General features: G+C 40.5%; 2 protein-coding genes across 2 annotated transcripts; both read right to left on the bottom strand.

Moving 5' to 3' along the window:
• Positions 1–582: 582 nt before the first annotated feature.
• Positions 583–2,998, bottom strand: LOC138383079 (gamma-crystallin F). Its single transcript, XM_069467827.1, has 3 exons — positions 2,990–2,998; positions 2,647–2,889; positions 583–855 (listed from the first exon to the last, which is right to left on the bottom strand). The coding sequence occupies exons 1-3, from the start codon at positions 2,996–2,998 to the stop codon at positions 583–585; spliced, it is 525 nt and encodes a 174-aa protein (XP_069323928.1).
• Positions 2,999–9,866: 6,868 nt separating this feature from the next.
• On the bottom strand, positions 9,867–11,645 carry LOC138383063 (gamma-crystallin D). Its single transcript, XM_069467826.1, has 3 exons — positions 11,590–11,645; positions 11,247–11,489; positions 9,867–10,205 (listed from the first exon to the last, which is right to left on the bottom strand). The coding sequence occupies exons 1-3, from the start codon at positions 11,596–11,598 to the stop codon at positions 9,933–9,935; spliced, it is 525 nt and encodes a 174-aa protein (XP_069323927.1). The 5' UTR covers positions 11,599–11,645; the 3' UTR covers positions 9,867–9,932.
• Positions 11,646–15,721: the final 4,076 nt, after the last annotated feature.

Raw genomic sequence — 15,721 nt, 5'->3', positions numbered from 1 at the left:
ATTTCATTTGCTGTAAGAATCACCTGGGAGTGCGGTCTAGGACTCTGCATTTCAACAGGTATCTCAGGTGATTCTGATGCAGGTGATCTTTAACCCATTATTGATACTTCAAAAAACACTAATTTATAAAGTCCAAGTGCTCAATAATACCCCCCCAGACAGTTATATAACAAGTACTTATCATACAGCAGTTACTTTGTACATGGCATCATTGGATGAGAATTACAAATAATAACTCATTTAATTCACATTTAATCCCCAGGAGGTGAAAAGTATTATTAGCCCCCATTTTTACAAATTAGGGAACTGAAGGACAGAATGCTAAGTAACTTGCCCCAACAGCTATAGCTAGTAAGTGTGGTTGGACGTAGGCATTGTGACTGTAGGTGCTGAGCTCTTAGCTTCTGCCTCACACCACCCTTTCCACTGATACATGTAAGAAAATTCACGTTATTCCTAGCTTTATTTTTGCTGAGCCCTTCCAAGGAGGCTGAAAGGAACAGAGAACTACATTACTGCATGAAACACACAGGAAATATTTTATTAGCTTCCAGATGGAGAAAAGAATAGAGTAAAAATATTTCAGTAGAAATCCACAGCTCTCCTCAGAGACCCCACTCTGGCATCCATGGCCCCCCAGTCGTGGTGCCGCCTGTAGTCCCCCGGCCTCAGCAGGTACTGGCGCCCGCGGTAGTTGGGCAGCTCGTAGAGGATCCAGGAGCCCTCCAGCACGTTGAAGGAGTGGATCTCACTGAGGCGGAAGCGGTCGTGGAGAGAGGAGCAGTCCTCGGTGGTCTCCACCATCTGGCCCCTGTGGTCCTCTCGCTCGTAGATCCTGATCCTGTGGGAACTGGCCTGAGGATTCAGCAACAGCACATGAGAAGTCAGAAAACCTGACCTTATTTTAGCAGCAACCTGGGGAATGGGCATTTCTTTACCTTTTCTATGTCAAAGGTGACCAAATTAAAAGGAAGAGACTGCAAACACCAGAGGCTGAGAACACTATATAGTTGAGCAGGTTGTACACTGTGAAACTCAGGAGGGCGCCATTCACCATTCATTTGATATGAATGATGCTCCCTAGTGTTTTCTGGTAGTGCAATCTACATGAAACATACACACTGCTCAGTATCCTTTTAAGTTAACAATTTTGATGTATTTGTTTTGTTTTCTCTTTCATAGGTTTGTGGAGGTCTGGGGCTTTCCTTGGCTGACATCCAAAATAATTAGATTTTAAAATAAAAAGACAAATCCCTGGGAAAAGGTATTGTTTTAAATCTCAATAGCATTAGAAGAAGCTTAAAAGAGAGGAAGTTCAATTGCTTTTCACGAAGTGAGGCACAGCTGGGTGGCAATTCAGGAAGAAAGTCCAGCCCAGGCAATGCCTTAATCCTTGGCTTTCTGCTTTAAGCTCTGCTGCTCTAAAATGCTGAAATGCAAGAGCCATCACAAAGATCAGGTTTAAGTTCTGAGCTCTAACATATGCTCCTGCAAATCAGTTTTAGGTAAAAACCAAAAATGGAAGTTCAAGATCATGAAGGAGGCCTGCACAGGATCAAGAGTGTAAACCCTTTAAAAAATGCAAAGTTAGGCTCTTTTTCCTGAGCAAATCCTGTCTCTCTTGTCTTGAGCACTTGTTCGTCCTTCATCTGCTTGTTCCTTCCTGTTGTCTCAATGGTTTTCTTCTTCCACCCTTAAAACCTTCTGTAGGAAAGATTCTCATAAGCAATTCATTTTGAGGCATAAACGACTGCTAATAGGGCATCTTTCATATGGTCAGCATTCCATGGTTTGCAAAGGACTCACATGTTGTTGCCTTGTTTGATCTTCCCAACAGCCTGGCACACATAAAACAACCATTATGAGCCTTTTCCTCTTTTATGAGAAAACTAAAGATGGGCGCTCACAGTCTGTAATTGGAAGAGTAGGACTTGAAAGTGGAAACCCACATTTTCAGGCTCCTAATGCCAACTGGGTCCTATGAAGCTATTAAACCTTCCCAGGGGGTTTCAAACTTCACAAACATACCCTAAGCATGGAATTCCAGGCTGCTGGGGCTTCATTTGGGTAACAGTGGGCTTTTCAGGAGCTACTGGAATCTCATTGTTGGTTACTTGTTTTGCCTAATCAGAAGGCAGGACTGAAAGATCCTTGTTGTGCATAATAATGGTTAATGTGTGTGTGTGTGTGTGTGTGTGTGTGTGTGTGCCTTGCGCCGACAGGTACCTCCTTTTGTCCTCACTGCAGCCCTGGAAATGAGCTACTCTGATCAGGCCTATTTTGTAGATGAAGAGAGTAAGAAATAGCCAAGTAACCGGCCTCAGGCTACCTGGTAGTAAGGAGTCTACCTGTTGCTCATTCATCACGTGTGGCATAGGCGCTCTGAACTAATGCTATGCACCTTATTCCCACTAGAGGTGAATGTGATTTTAGCAAAGTACAATAAAATATCCAATTACAAGCACAGCATCACCTGCTTTTTCAGTGGAAGGAAACCTTACAGATGTTAATAAAGGAAAAGAGAATATAGTTAGAGCCAGAAAAAAGAAGGCTACCACCCCATCCCCTAACCCATAGGGCGAACCATACATCTGGGTCACTGATGTGACTCAAGGGCACAGAAGGGACCAGGCGGCCCGGACTCACAGGGGGGATGAGGCGGCAGGAGCGGACCGAGTCGCTGAGGCCCATCCACTGCTGGTAGTCGGGGTAGTCGCCGCGCCGCAGGAAGTACTGGCTGCCCGCGTAGTTGGGCTGCTCATAGAGCATCCAGCAGCCGCTGTCCACGCGCACCGAGTTGCAGCGGCTCAAGTAGGGCTGCAGGTTGGGGTGGTCGCTGCTGCATTCGTAGTGGCGGCCCTGGAAGCCCCGGTCCTCGTAGAAGGTGATCTGCAAGGCAAGGCAAGGCGAGGGTTCAAGGGCCTGCCCCGGTCTCCGGAGCCCGAGTGGCAGAGACCCTCCCGGGGCCCTGGGCGCTCGCCCGGCTCACCTTCCCCATGGCTGGTCGGGCGGACGGCAGAGAAGAGCGTGTGGGGCCGGCGGCGCAGCGGGTCTATATAGCGGGGTGGCTGCTGCGTTGGCAGGAACAACACAAAAGGGGCCCGCGGGGGGGAGCAGGGGCATTTTCTCTCTTTCTGTTCTATATAATGACTGTCGGGGTGGTGGTGGGGGATTTATTGTATGTTTTCTCTTAGGCTCTCCAGAGCTTTCGAATTGATGATCTAGTTAAAATTGTCATGTCACTTAGTGCCACTCGGGCCTTTAAATGAAGCCTATTTGGGAAATTGGAATTGAGCAAATGCTTAACGAGTTATAATTGTAATTATTTTTTTTTAATTTTTAAAATTTCCATTTGAGTAACAACACAGGGTAGTGACCAAGTCTGAGGTCAGAATGGACTACAGCGTGAGGCGTTTAAATTAGACAGCGTTTTCTTGACATGAAAATGTGAAATATGGGGATGGTGAACCTGGCTTCTCCAAGGTGCGTTTAAAGTAGAATGGGGCTTTCCTCTGCCTAAGAGAACCTCTCTATGATCCCATGTGCTGGCAAGCAGGGGATCAGGTCTGCTCCGGTAGCCTGGGCGACCAAGGACATCTCCCAGGCCAAAGCAGTGTGCCTCTTACAGCACAGGCAATGAAACGCTCAGCTTTGGGATTCATGAAGTGACCCACTGGTGGTTATTACACTGGTAACTTTTTATTCAATTAACACTTTTGCTAACTGAGGGCTAAATTTAGTTGGTTCTAGTTGCTGACAAATCCACGTTGACATGCAACTATAACACATTTTAAATCCCACAATCTTGCAAAGATTCTGCCTTCTTCACCCTGGGGCAAAAACCTGGTGGCTCTCTAGTTAAGGCTCTGACTCCAGGGGCTGAAGTCACCCTTCTTTTCCACAAGATCCCCAGCAACTCCTGGTTTCCCAACCTCAGCACTATTTTGATATTTTGGCCTAAAAAATTCTCTGTTGTGGGGGGCCTGTCCTGTGCATTGCAGGATGTATAGCAGCAGCCTGGCCTCTACTAGTTGGGGGCCAGTAGCATCACTCTCCAGTGTGATAACCAAAAATGTCTGCAAACACTGCCAAATGTCCCCTAGGAAGCAAATCTGCCCCCACCCCCAGTTGAGAACCACTGCTTTAGAACAACCTTGGTACAGCCTATCCTATCTCATTCCTTAGTCTGGATTCTTACTACCTAAGTCTAATACTAAAAAAAGTACAGGGTGTCCCCAAACTCACCATACGTAGGGAAAAGGGGACATTGTAGCTAAATGTACCTTTATTTATAAAATATTCATTACAAAATTTTACAAAATTTTTCCTTTGTATGGAGACTGTTGGGACACACTGTAGTTTTCCCTGAACAAATTTGATGTGCTCCATGAAAGTTTAATAAGCCTCATTGACATCTTTTTCTTTTAAAAATTATAACATTTATGGAAAATTGGGAAACTAAAACAGTAGAAAGGAGAAAAAATTTTTAAACCATAGTCTCATATAAAAACAAGCACTGTTGGTGTATATTTAAAAACTTCTAATTTTCACCTCTTTGATCTAATATTTCCATCTCAAGGAATTTGTCCAAAGGAAATAATTAAAGGTACATAGAAAGATTATGCATGGTGGTACTTTATCAAAACACTGTTTATAATATAGAAAATTAGATACAAATAAAATGTCAAAATAAAGTACTAATTAAATAAATTATGGAACATCTGCTTGATGAGATGCTAGGCAGCTACCAAAAATCATGTGCTCAAAGAATTTATTTAAGGGTATGGAAAATACCGTATCTTAAGTTTTTAAAAAACCCAAATATATCGTACTGAAAACTACAAAATATTGCTGAAAATATTAACGAAGACATGATAAATAAGACATCACAATATCCTGTGTTCGTGGATTGTTAAAATGTTAGTACTACTCAAAACAATCTACAGATTTAATGCAAGTCCTGTCAAAATCCCACTGATTTTCTTATGTAGAAAGAAAAAAATCCATCCCAAAATTAATATGGAATCTCAAGGGACCTTGAATAAACAAAATAGTCTTGAAAAGAACAAAGTTAGAGGACTCACACTTCCTGATTCCAAAACTTACTACAAAGCTATAGCAATCAAAACAATGCGGTATTGTCATAAGGACAGACTTAATAGACCAATGAAATAAAATAGAGTTCAGAAAAAAAAACCCCTCAATTATATTGTTAAATATATTTGTAACAAGGGTACTAAGACCATTCAATGGGGGAAGAATAGTCTTTTTAATAAATAGTGCTAGGAAAACTAGATATCCACATGCAAAAAAATGAAGTGGATCCTTTGCCTTACACTATATACAAAAATTAAACCAAAGTAGATCAAAGACCTAACTTTTAGAGCTAAAACTATAAAACTCTTAGAAGAAGACATAGAGGAAAGCTTCATGACATTGGATTAGCAATAATTTCTTGGATATGACACCAAAAGCACAGGCAATAAAAGAAAAAAATAGATACATTGGACTTCATCAAAATTAAAAACTTTTGTGCATCAAAGGACATGATCAACAAAGTGAAAAGGCAACCTATAGAATGAGAGAATATATTTGCAAATCATATATTTGGTAAAGGATTAATATCCAGAATATATAAGGGATTAAGCCTTAAGAAGGAGTGAAATTCTGACACATGCCACAACCTGGATGAACCTTGAATACATGCTTAGTAAAATAAGTCAGACAGAGAAGAACAAATGTTGTATGATTCCATTTATTTGAAGTAACTAGAATAGTCAGCTTAGTAGAGACAGAAAGTAGGATGGTCATTACCAGGGGTTGGGGGGAGGTAGGAATGGAGAGGTGTTTAATGGGTGCAGAGTTTCATGTTTGGGATGAAAAAGTTCTGGAAATGGATAGTACTGATGGTTGCACAATAACGTGAATGTACTTTATGCCACTGAATTGTACATTGAAAATGGTTATGTCCTTCCTTAATGTAGCAGAATTTAAAAAGAAATGGTTATATGGTAAATTTTGTGTTATATATATTTTGACACAATTTAAAAATTCTTCCATGAGCGACAGGCAAAATTAAGGAAGTATTGTATCCATAGTAATTTCTTTACTATTAGGAAATTGGCAATTTCCATTTATTCTTTTTTTTATTTCAGAATATCATGGGGGTACAAACATTTAGGTTACATATATTGCCTTTGCCCTGCCTGAGTCAGATCTACAAGCATGTCCATCCCCCAGAGAGTGCGCATTGCACCCATTAGGTGTGAATATATTCATCCCCTCCTCCCAACACCCCATGAATGTTACTACCGTATGTGCACATAAGTGTTGATCAATTAATACCAATTTGATGGTGAGTACATGTGATGCTTGTTTTTTCATTCTTGTGATACTTCACTTAGTTTAATGGGCTCCAGCTCCATCCAGGATAATACAAGAGGTGTTAGATCACCATTGTTTTTTGTGGCTGAGTAGTACTCCATGGTATACATATACCACATTTTATTAATCCACTCATGTATTGATGGGTACTTGGATTGTTTCCACATCTTTGCAATTGTGAATTGTGCTGCTATAAACATTCAAGTGCAGATGTCTTTTTTATAGAATGTCTTTTGCTCCTTTGGGTAGATGCCCAGTAATGGGATTGCTGGGTCAAATGGTAGTTCTACTTGTAGCTCTTTGAGATATCTCCCTATTACTTTCCACAGAGGTTGTACTAGTTTGCAGTCCCACCAGCAATGTATGAATGTTCCTATCTCTCTGCATCCATGCCAACATTTGTTGTTCTGGGACTTTTTTTTTTTTTTTTTTTGAGACAGAGTCTCGCTCTGTTGCCCAGGCTAGAGTGCTGCGGCGTCAGCCTAGCTCACAGCAACCTCAAATTCCTGGGCTTAAAAAATCCTTTTGTCTCAGCCTCCCGAGTAGCTGGCACTACAGGCATGTGCCACCATGCCCGGCTAATTTTTCTATATATATTTTTAGCTGTCCATATGATTTCTTTCTATTTTTAGTAGAGACGAGGTCTCACTCTTGCTCAGGCTGGTCTCAAACTCCTGAGCTCAAACAATCCTCCCGCCTCGGCCTCACAGAGAGCTAGGATTACAGGCGTGAGCCACCGTGCTGGCCTTGGGACTTTTTGATAAAAGCCATTCTCACTGGAGATATCTCATTGTGGTTTTGATTTGCATTTCCCTGATGATTAGAGATGTTGAATATTTTTTAATATGTTTTTTGGCCATTAGTCTGTCTTCTTTTGAAAAGTTTCTGTTCATATCCTTTGCCCACTTTTTAATGGGGTTGTTTGATTTTTTTCTTGATGATTTTCCATTTATTCTTTATTATAAATATTATTTGAGCGAATAGTTCATGTATAACATTTTTTCCACGTTTAGAATTTGTTTCTTAGGATAGATTCCTAGAAGTAGTCGCAAAAGTTAGTTCACATTTCTTCCTCTCCTGCTCTTAGGACATTCAACTCCTTATTGTCACAAAGTGGTGTAAAAGTTTGCCAATAATAGGCACCGTCTGCAACCAATAATAGACACCATCTGAATTTTTCCTCCAAATCGGGTGAATTTCAAGGATTACAAAGGAATTAAAGAGTGTCTAAGACAAAGTTTATTTTAAATTTCTTATAGTCCTCTTAATTTATAAAGAGAAATAAAAGAACATTTAGTGTCATTGACATCTTTAAAATTTCTTTTTTATTATTAGTATCCTTCCCTCCTTAGACTTCCTTCCTCTTTCTTCCTTTATTCACTCCATTCAGATTTTGTTATACCACCAAACTTACACTCAAGAACCTGATAATATTTTACTGTCCTCTTCAATCCTGGGAATTTGTGCTCTGGGCACAATTGTGCTGTAGGCAATGATTGCTCTTCTGGTATATTGCCTCAGTAGCTAACAGCTATCCTGTGGTACCAGGGATATCAGCTTCAGGATGATGCAGATGCTAAATAAGGCAAGAGGCAGACAAAACCTGGGCCCCTGATGATAATGTTGAGCTGCTGAATCAACTGTCCCTAAACCCTGTGCTTCCAGGACTTCCTGTCATGTGAGCTAGTGGATTTCCATATTGCTTATCTGTTTGATATGGAGTTGCTGCTACTGTCAGTCTAAAGCATTCTAACTGATTCAGAACCATTTTTAGCTGTGGAGTTAGGGTGAATGTTGATCTGGCTTTGGAGGATGAGAAACTTACCAGGGAGAAGGTGGGGAAGAGTAATCCAGGTGAGGAAAAGGTGTGAGTAAGAGCAAAGAGTTGTGAAAGTGTTTGGCATGCTTGCAGGATTCAAGTGAGAAGGGGGCAAAGGGTTAACTGTGGACAGGTGATAGGAGATGAAGTGGACAGGCTGGGGCCGGGTTCTCAGGAATTAGAATTTTTTCCTGTGGGCAGCGGAGAAACATCAAAGATTTTTAATCAGGGAAATGACAGGAACAAATTAGTCTCTAAGCACATACATTGTCACTCCTTTCTGGAAGTCTAGCAATGAGACTACAAGTAAGACAAACCAAGAGGTAGGAAAAGAGCCAATGTAAGTGAATATAGTGTCCTACTTCTCTATGACCTTAGACATAGTATACTAACACTCACATATGTGTATATTATATATGTACAAGGTTATATACATATATATAATTGTATGTGTGTATGTGTATATACTGAGACAGAATGCAGCTTTGGATTACCCTATATATTTTACTCAGTTCTTGTTTGGTTATTTGCAATTATCTCATGGTAAGAATCTGTAATCTAGTAATGACAACACTTCTGATTTTATAATAGAAAATCAGTGATTTCTGAGCTGTGATTCTGGATTCTGATGCCACCTCCATTGTTAGCTATGTGACATTAGAGTTACATCTCAGTTTACCTTACATAAAGTAAGTTATCTATGTTAGATGATCTCCTGGTCTAACACATGTTAAACATCTTATGATCTTATGACTACATTGTTCTATCCCCTCATCCTCCCCCTCTCCCTCTCTCTCCCCCTCATCCTCCCTCTCTCCCTCTCTTCCTCTTTTCTTCCCTTCCTCTCTCTCCTAAATTCTTATATATGCTATATCAGCTAAAAATGCATGTTAAACTGTAGATAACACCCAGCTATGGTGGCTTAAACAAATGTGGGTTTATTTTCCTCCCATCACAAGAAGTCTGAAGGTCAGAGGTTGTTGGCATGGTTCAGAGGCTCGACCACAGCAAGGCCAGCATCTCCATAATCCTAGTGGCCTTTCCCTCATACTTGTCATTTCTTGGGTGTACGGTGTACGGTGTACGGTGACTGAAATACGAGGGAATTGTGGCAGCAGGGACATCTGCTCCCTTTCATTAGGAAAGCAAAAGTCTTTCCAGAACCATCCCTTCTCCCTCCGTATCAGCATTCCTCCAACTTAGGATTCAATGGCCCCAAGAGTGTCACATGGCCACCTCTGCAGTAAGGGAGTCTGACAGAGATTTGTGAACTCAACCTCTGTATGCAGTTTTAGGGAATTCAAAAATCTTCCGAAGCCCATTGTGGTACCCATGTCTGGAATCCCTGATTTAAAAGGTGGATCACAGTATCCGAACCTTGGCTTTCAGATCTTTACTCCTCAGAATAAAACTGAAATCTAAACAGATTTCTAATACTGTAGTTTAAAGCAGCAAGTTGTTTGAGGTCCAGAGAATCAAATGAGATAATGTCTTATGAAACTGTTCTGCAAACTGTAAAGTTCTGCTTAATATGAAGGTGTGTATTTCTATCGTGAGAACTTTCTTTGTTACCTGTGTATCACATATCTTGGTTGCCACAGTTTGTATGTAAATAAAATAATAAAATAGAAACATGACAAAAGGAAAGACACAAGCAAATCAGTGCCAGGAACACACAGAAAATATTTTATTAGTTTCCAGATTGAGAAACGATGAAGGAGAACATATTTCAATAGAAATCTAGGACTCTTTTCAGAGAGCCCACTCTGGCATTCACAGCCCCCCAGTCCTGGTACCGCCGGTAGTCTCCGGGCTTCAGCAGGTACTGCCGCCCGCGGTAGTTGGGCAGCTCGTAGAGGACCCAGGAGCCCTCCAGCACGTTGAGGGAGTGGATCTCGTTGGAGTGGAAGCGGTCCTGAAGGGAGGAGCAGTCCTCAGTGAACTCTATCATCTGGCCTCTGTAATCCTCCCTCTCGTAGAGTCTGATCCTGTGTGGGCCGGCCTAGCACACCCAGAAATGGAAAAGTGGAGAAAAACAAACCATGAAATGATTCCAGCACATTAGGTAGTACAACGTGGTGAGAACTGGCTCAAGCCATTTTGAAATATATGCTATACATTAATTCTGAATATTTATAAACTCCTCATTACCGAGGGCTGAGACTCGGTACCTTTTCAAGATCATAAAGTGTGGCTGAATGAATTGAAATGGAAATCTCCCTCTTTAATACATTCAGATATTTCCCTTTTATGCTCAGTACCCGGTATCACGGAGAAACCCACACCTTTAACAGCTTATTACAATTGTGTGCTGTTTTGAAGAAACGTTTTAATCATAAAATAAATATATTAAAATACAAATAAAATACATTGAAAATTTAGGTATTTTTAAATGTTAAAATATAAAATATTAAACTTCTTAAGTCTTAGACAAAAATTAATTCTCAGTCAGGAATTTATGAATAGAATGAGGAAAAATGAGAAAGAAAAATTAGTAAGTCCAAGGACTAATTTTTCATAAACTTTAGTGCTTTAAAACACATGTATGAGATATATGTGGCTCCTTTGTAGAGTATCTGTGTTGTGCTCTGTGGAGGGAAAGTACTTTTATTTGTATGGGTTGGGGAAAACCAAAATATTTAAGGGGGGAGCAAAAAAGGGAAAGTCTTAAAAGAAATTACCCTGTAATCCTCAGCAACTGCCTTATCATCTCGCATTTACTCTTCTGCTAGGTGTTAGCGGTTTTTCTACAATTCCATTCTAAACGATTCCAGAACAGGACTTAACTCTTATATATCCCTCAGGGCAGCCAACACATTTCGACTCAATAAATACTTGTGCGTAAATTTTGATTGATTGGTATCTGGGTAATACTTTGCTTTTTTGGGGAGCAAACTATATTGCCCTAATCCCCTATAGCTTCTCTTTTGTCCACACACTCTGAGTTACTGTGAATGATCACTCTTTGCAATGTTTAACCTTTGCTGGAAACCATCCAGTCAGTGTCCTCAGGGCCTCTGTCCTGATACAAAACCGGACTCACGTGGGAGATGAGGCGGCAGGAGCGGACCGAGTCGCTGAGGCCCATCCACTGCTGGTAGTCGGGGTAGTCGCCGCGCCGCAGGAAGTACTGGCTGCCCGCGTAGTTGGGCTGCTCATAGAGCATCCAGCAGCCGCTGTCCACGCGCACCGAGTTGCAGCGGCTCAAGTAGGGCTGCAGGTTGGAGTGGTCGCTGCTGCATTCGTACTGGCGGCCCTGGAAGCCCCGGTCCTCGTAGAAGGTGATCTGCAAGGCAAGGCAAGGCGACGGCTCAAGGGCCTGCCCCGGTCTCTGGAGCCCGAGTGGCAGGGACCCTCCCGGGGCCCTGGGCGCTCGCCCGGCTCACCTTCCCCATGGCTGGTCGGGCGGACGGCAGAGAAGAGCGTGTGGGGCCGGCGGCGCAGCGGGTCTATATAGCGGGGTGGCTGCTGCGTTGGCAGGAACAACACAAAAGGGGCCCGCGGGGGGGAGCAGGGGCATTTTGTGTTCTCTTTTTTTCTCTTTGCTGTCATAGTCCACGAGGCTCATTGTGGGTTTTGGTCCCATTCTTTCTGGAGTATTCTGGTTGCTATCACTGGCTGATGCTATTGAGACTGTTTGAAAAAAAGTAATTTGGGACATTGTCTATTTAATAATAGAAGTAGAGCTTCAGCCATTTCATATATAGTCCACGCTTTTATTTGTATAGGTTGGGGAAAAGCAAAAAAGTGTAGGTCGGGAGCAAAACAAGCAAAGACTCTTAAGATAAATATAAATTAATCTATCATTTACTTATGTGCCACAGTGTTGAATACTGATTGTTAATAAAAGGGAAATGAGCTTAACTGAATATTGAAACTTTTAAGTTAGTCCTTTAAAAGTACTTCATCATTGAAGTGTAAGAAATTGGAAATGTTTTGCCATGGGAGTTCACAGAATTTCAAACTTTCAGTATGGTAAAAAGCACAGCAAACACATATCTCCGGTGGGGTCAGATTGGGTCTGATTTTGTTGCAGTCATGCCCAGAAGTAGACTGAGAATTCTACGTTTTTATTTTAGCCAATGGTGGTGCGATGATTTAAAAGGGAGAATAGTTTTAAGATACTTAATCTCAGAAAGAAGAACTGAAAGGGAAATGTCTACGTTTGAGGACATTTAAAGCACAAAAACAGATTACCTCTTAGCCTGTTATAAAATAAAACCAAATTCCTAAGAAACCCATTTCTGATAGGACCTAAAATGCATCTTTACTCTCTGGTGAACAAGAGTAAACAAAACCTTTAACTCGGAGGAAATTAATTGCATGAACACGAAAGGGAGCTATGGCTGGAATGATGTAGGGAGAGGAAGGAATAAATATTTAGAAGCTGGACTCTAGGAAGACTTTAGAAAGTACTTATTGGCGTGGAAGAGAACAGTTTGATGGACTGGAAAGAGCGCTGGAGTGGAAGATGACCTATGTGTCTAGCCTCTTTCATGTTCAAAGAATTATTCACAGTCCTGTGTTGATCCATGGAAGTTATTTGCCTTGTAGTTGAGTCATAACGCTTTGTAAGTTGGTATTTATTAATTGATCACCAACTATGTGCAATATGGTGATTACAATTCTTATTTTCTGGCTTCTTTTTATCCACTGTGTCAATGCATGTGTTGCAAAGTTACTTATGTTTACATAGTGGAAAATAAGTAGCCAGGATCTAAAGAACAGAAGTCATCGTTTTAATTAAACATTTTAAGTAACAAAAATAATAAAAAACAATTTAAAATAATCATTAAAATAATGATTATTATGTAAAATAAAATTGATTATTATTTATGATTAATAATAGGATTATTATTTAAAATAAAATTTAAAATAATCATTATTACATACAAATAGTCAACAGGTGTATAAAAAATGTTCAACAGTACTAACTGTCAAGAAAATGCAAATCAAAACCACAGTTAAAATGGCTACTAAGAAAAAGACAAAAAATAGCATGCTGGTGAGGATGTGGAGAAAAGGGAACATTTGTACACCGTTGATGGGAATGTAAAGTAGCATAGCCATTATGAAAAACAGCATGGAAGTTCCTCAAAAAACTAAAAATATAACCACCGTATGATCCAGCAATCCTACTTCTGAGTATATATATCCAAAAGAAAGGAAATTAGCATATTGAAGCGATACCTGCACCCCATGTATATTATAGCAGTATTCACAATAGCCAAGATATAGAATCAACCTATGTGATTCTTTATCCATTCATCAACAGATCAACAGATGAATGGATAAAGAAAATGTGGTATATGTACACAATGGAATGTTATTCAGCCATAAAAAGGAATGAGATCCTGTCATTTGCAACACCGTAGATGGAACTGGAGGTCATTATGTTAAGTTAAATAATCCAGGCATAGAAAGACAAATATCACATGTTCTCACTCATATGTGGGAACTGAAAAAATGGATCTCATGGAGGTAAAGAATAGAATAGTGATTACCAGAGGCTGGGAAGGGTGTTGGGGTGGGGGCAAAGATGAAGAAAAGTTGGTTAATAGGTACAAAAATACAGTTAAATAGAAGGAATAAGTTCTAGTGTTCGCTACCAGAGTAGGGTGACTGTAGTTAACAATAATTTATTGTATATTTCAGAATAGCTAGAAGAAAAGAATGGCAATGTTCCCAACACAAAGATAAATGTTGGAGGTGATGGATATTCCACTTCCCTGATTTGATCACTACATGTTATATGCATGTATTAAAATATCACAAAATATGTACAACTATGCTATACCAATAAAATTTTTTTTAAGAAACCATTATTTTGCTCAGAGTTGTTTCTGTGTCCAGGCTTCTGTAGGGAGAGTGCCGATGGATGAACAGTAAAATATGAGATAACCAGAATGCAAAGTGTCCCAGGGAACACAGGCACTATGGTTCAGCGAAACCTTGAGGAGTAAGGTGGGGAATGTCTGTGGGGACCACTATCTCTGTTGACATGCAGTTATAACTGAAATTTAGGGTACGTCTGGAGGACAAAACAAAGGGACTTTGGGCTTGCCTTTTCCGTTGACCAGGAATAGAGAAGGCTTTATTTTAGCCTGGGGCTGAAGAAACAGGGACAAAACCCCAGACTCCTCAGAGAGCTGAAAAGCAAAAGGCTTGAGCCAAAATGTGGCTTGATTTTGATGCTCTACAGAAAGTTCCAGAGTGACCAATGTGTGTAAGACCTAAGCCCCAAGTTGTACTTAGTGTGCTAGGTGAACATAAGGTAAGACCTGAGAATCCTGACATCTGTGGCACGGAAGCGGAACCCTACACAAGTTTCCTGGAATGATTGGTGGGCACTGTCTTTGGAGGGCGAACAAGAGATGAAGAATAGGCGCCATTGTCCCGAGCTCTATCTAGTCCAGGAAGTAATCCTTTGTCACCTCCTAAGTATTCAGGTGGTTTCCAACAAAAGTAACAGCGAAAGAGACTACCTCAGGTGAAGGTTTTGCTACATGCACGGTCAATAATTTGTGCATTTGGTGTAAATGCTAGTATACAAAATGAAGTATATAAGAAATAGCACTTTCCTTTTTTTCTAGAAGTCAAAATATGAGACCTCAGTCTCATTCTATTTCTCTCCCTTGGGATGGAGAGAAAATTTAATGTTAGTTATTGTTGGGGTTTCCTTTCCTCACTCTCCCAGTCTCCATGGTAAGGTTCTGTGTGCTACATGGGGTAGGGAGGGTGCACAGGGAATACTGTGATGTCCGTGGTTGGCGGCTCCCACGAGCTTTCATGACAGCTTGGAAATGAGAATGGGCAGCTCTGAGGGCTGCAGATCTAGAAATGTGGTTTGTTTGGCTGGTGCAATGTTTAGATTTTTTAAATAATGCTTTGGGTTGGTTCATGCTCTGCATACATAGTTCAGTATAATCCCCATCCTTCCCTGTTGTCTTAAAGGAGGCTGTTTCACTTATTTATACCATTTTGGCCCCTAAAAGTACTGACTTGCAACCCCAAACAAGAGTTTTCAAACTTTGCTCAGTTTCAGCCAGTTTTTACCAACTGAAAAAACTGTACATCAAGGCCAAGTTCCCGAGTATTCTTTCTTGGTCTGAACCATATTTTATTAGGAACTTTGTATGGGGGGAGGGTTTAAAATATTCTTTTGTGGATATCTTTTCTTTCAAAAAATGATGTAAGACTAGACAGAACTTAGTTTTTAATTTTTGTTGTTTTGTTTTTAATTTTAAATGTCCTTGCTTGGTAAAATAAAAATTGGCAATCGTATATTTGTCCTCATCTAAAAAAAATTTGTCTGGGAAATCTAAAATATTGAGAACCACGGTATGTGCTTTAAAGAATGTGAAAAATATAGTGAGCATTTTGGGGGGACCTGTTTATTATAATGTTCCCAAATCCTATCCTAGAATTATTTCAGAAATTATTCTTCTGTATAACTCTGCACATTAGGACCAACATAACAATTAAGGACATTAGACAGACCTGAGCTGGAGTCTCAAC

Source organism: Eulemur rufifrons, chromosome 1 (genome assembly GCF_041146395.1).
Source record: "Eulemur rufifrons isolate Redbay chromosome 1, OSU_ERuf_1, whole genome shotgun sequence".
Lineage (NCBI taxonomy): Eukaryota > Metazoa > Chordata > Mammalia > Primates > Lemuridae > Eulemur > Eulemur rufifrons.
This window is presented reverse-complemented; position numbering and strand designations above follow the sequence as displayed.

What these genes read in the sequence shown, in the direction of transcription:
- LOC138383063 (XM_069467826.1), bottom strand. An exon ending in CCTGCCGCCTCATCTCCCAC is followed by an intron (nt 10,206 to 11,246) that starts GTGAGTCCGGTT and finishes TGGGTGTGCTAG; the next exon opens with GCCGGCCCACACAGGATCAG.
- LOC138383079 (XM_069467827.1), bottom strand. An exon ending in CCTGCCGCCTCATCCCCCCT is followed by an intron (nt 856 to 2,646) that starts GTGAGTCCGGGC and finishes CTGAATCCTCAG; the next exon opens with GCCAGTTCCCACAGGATCAG.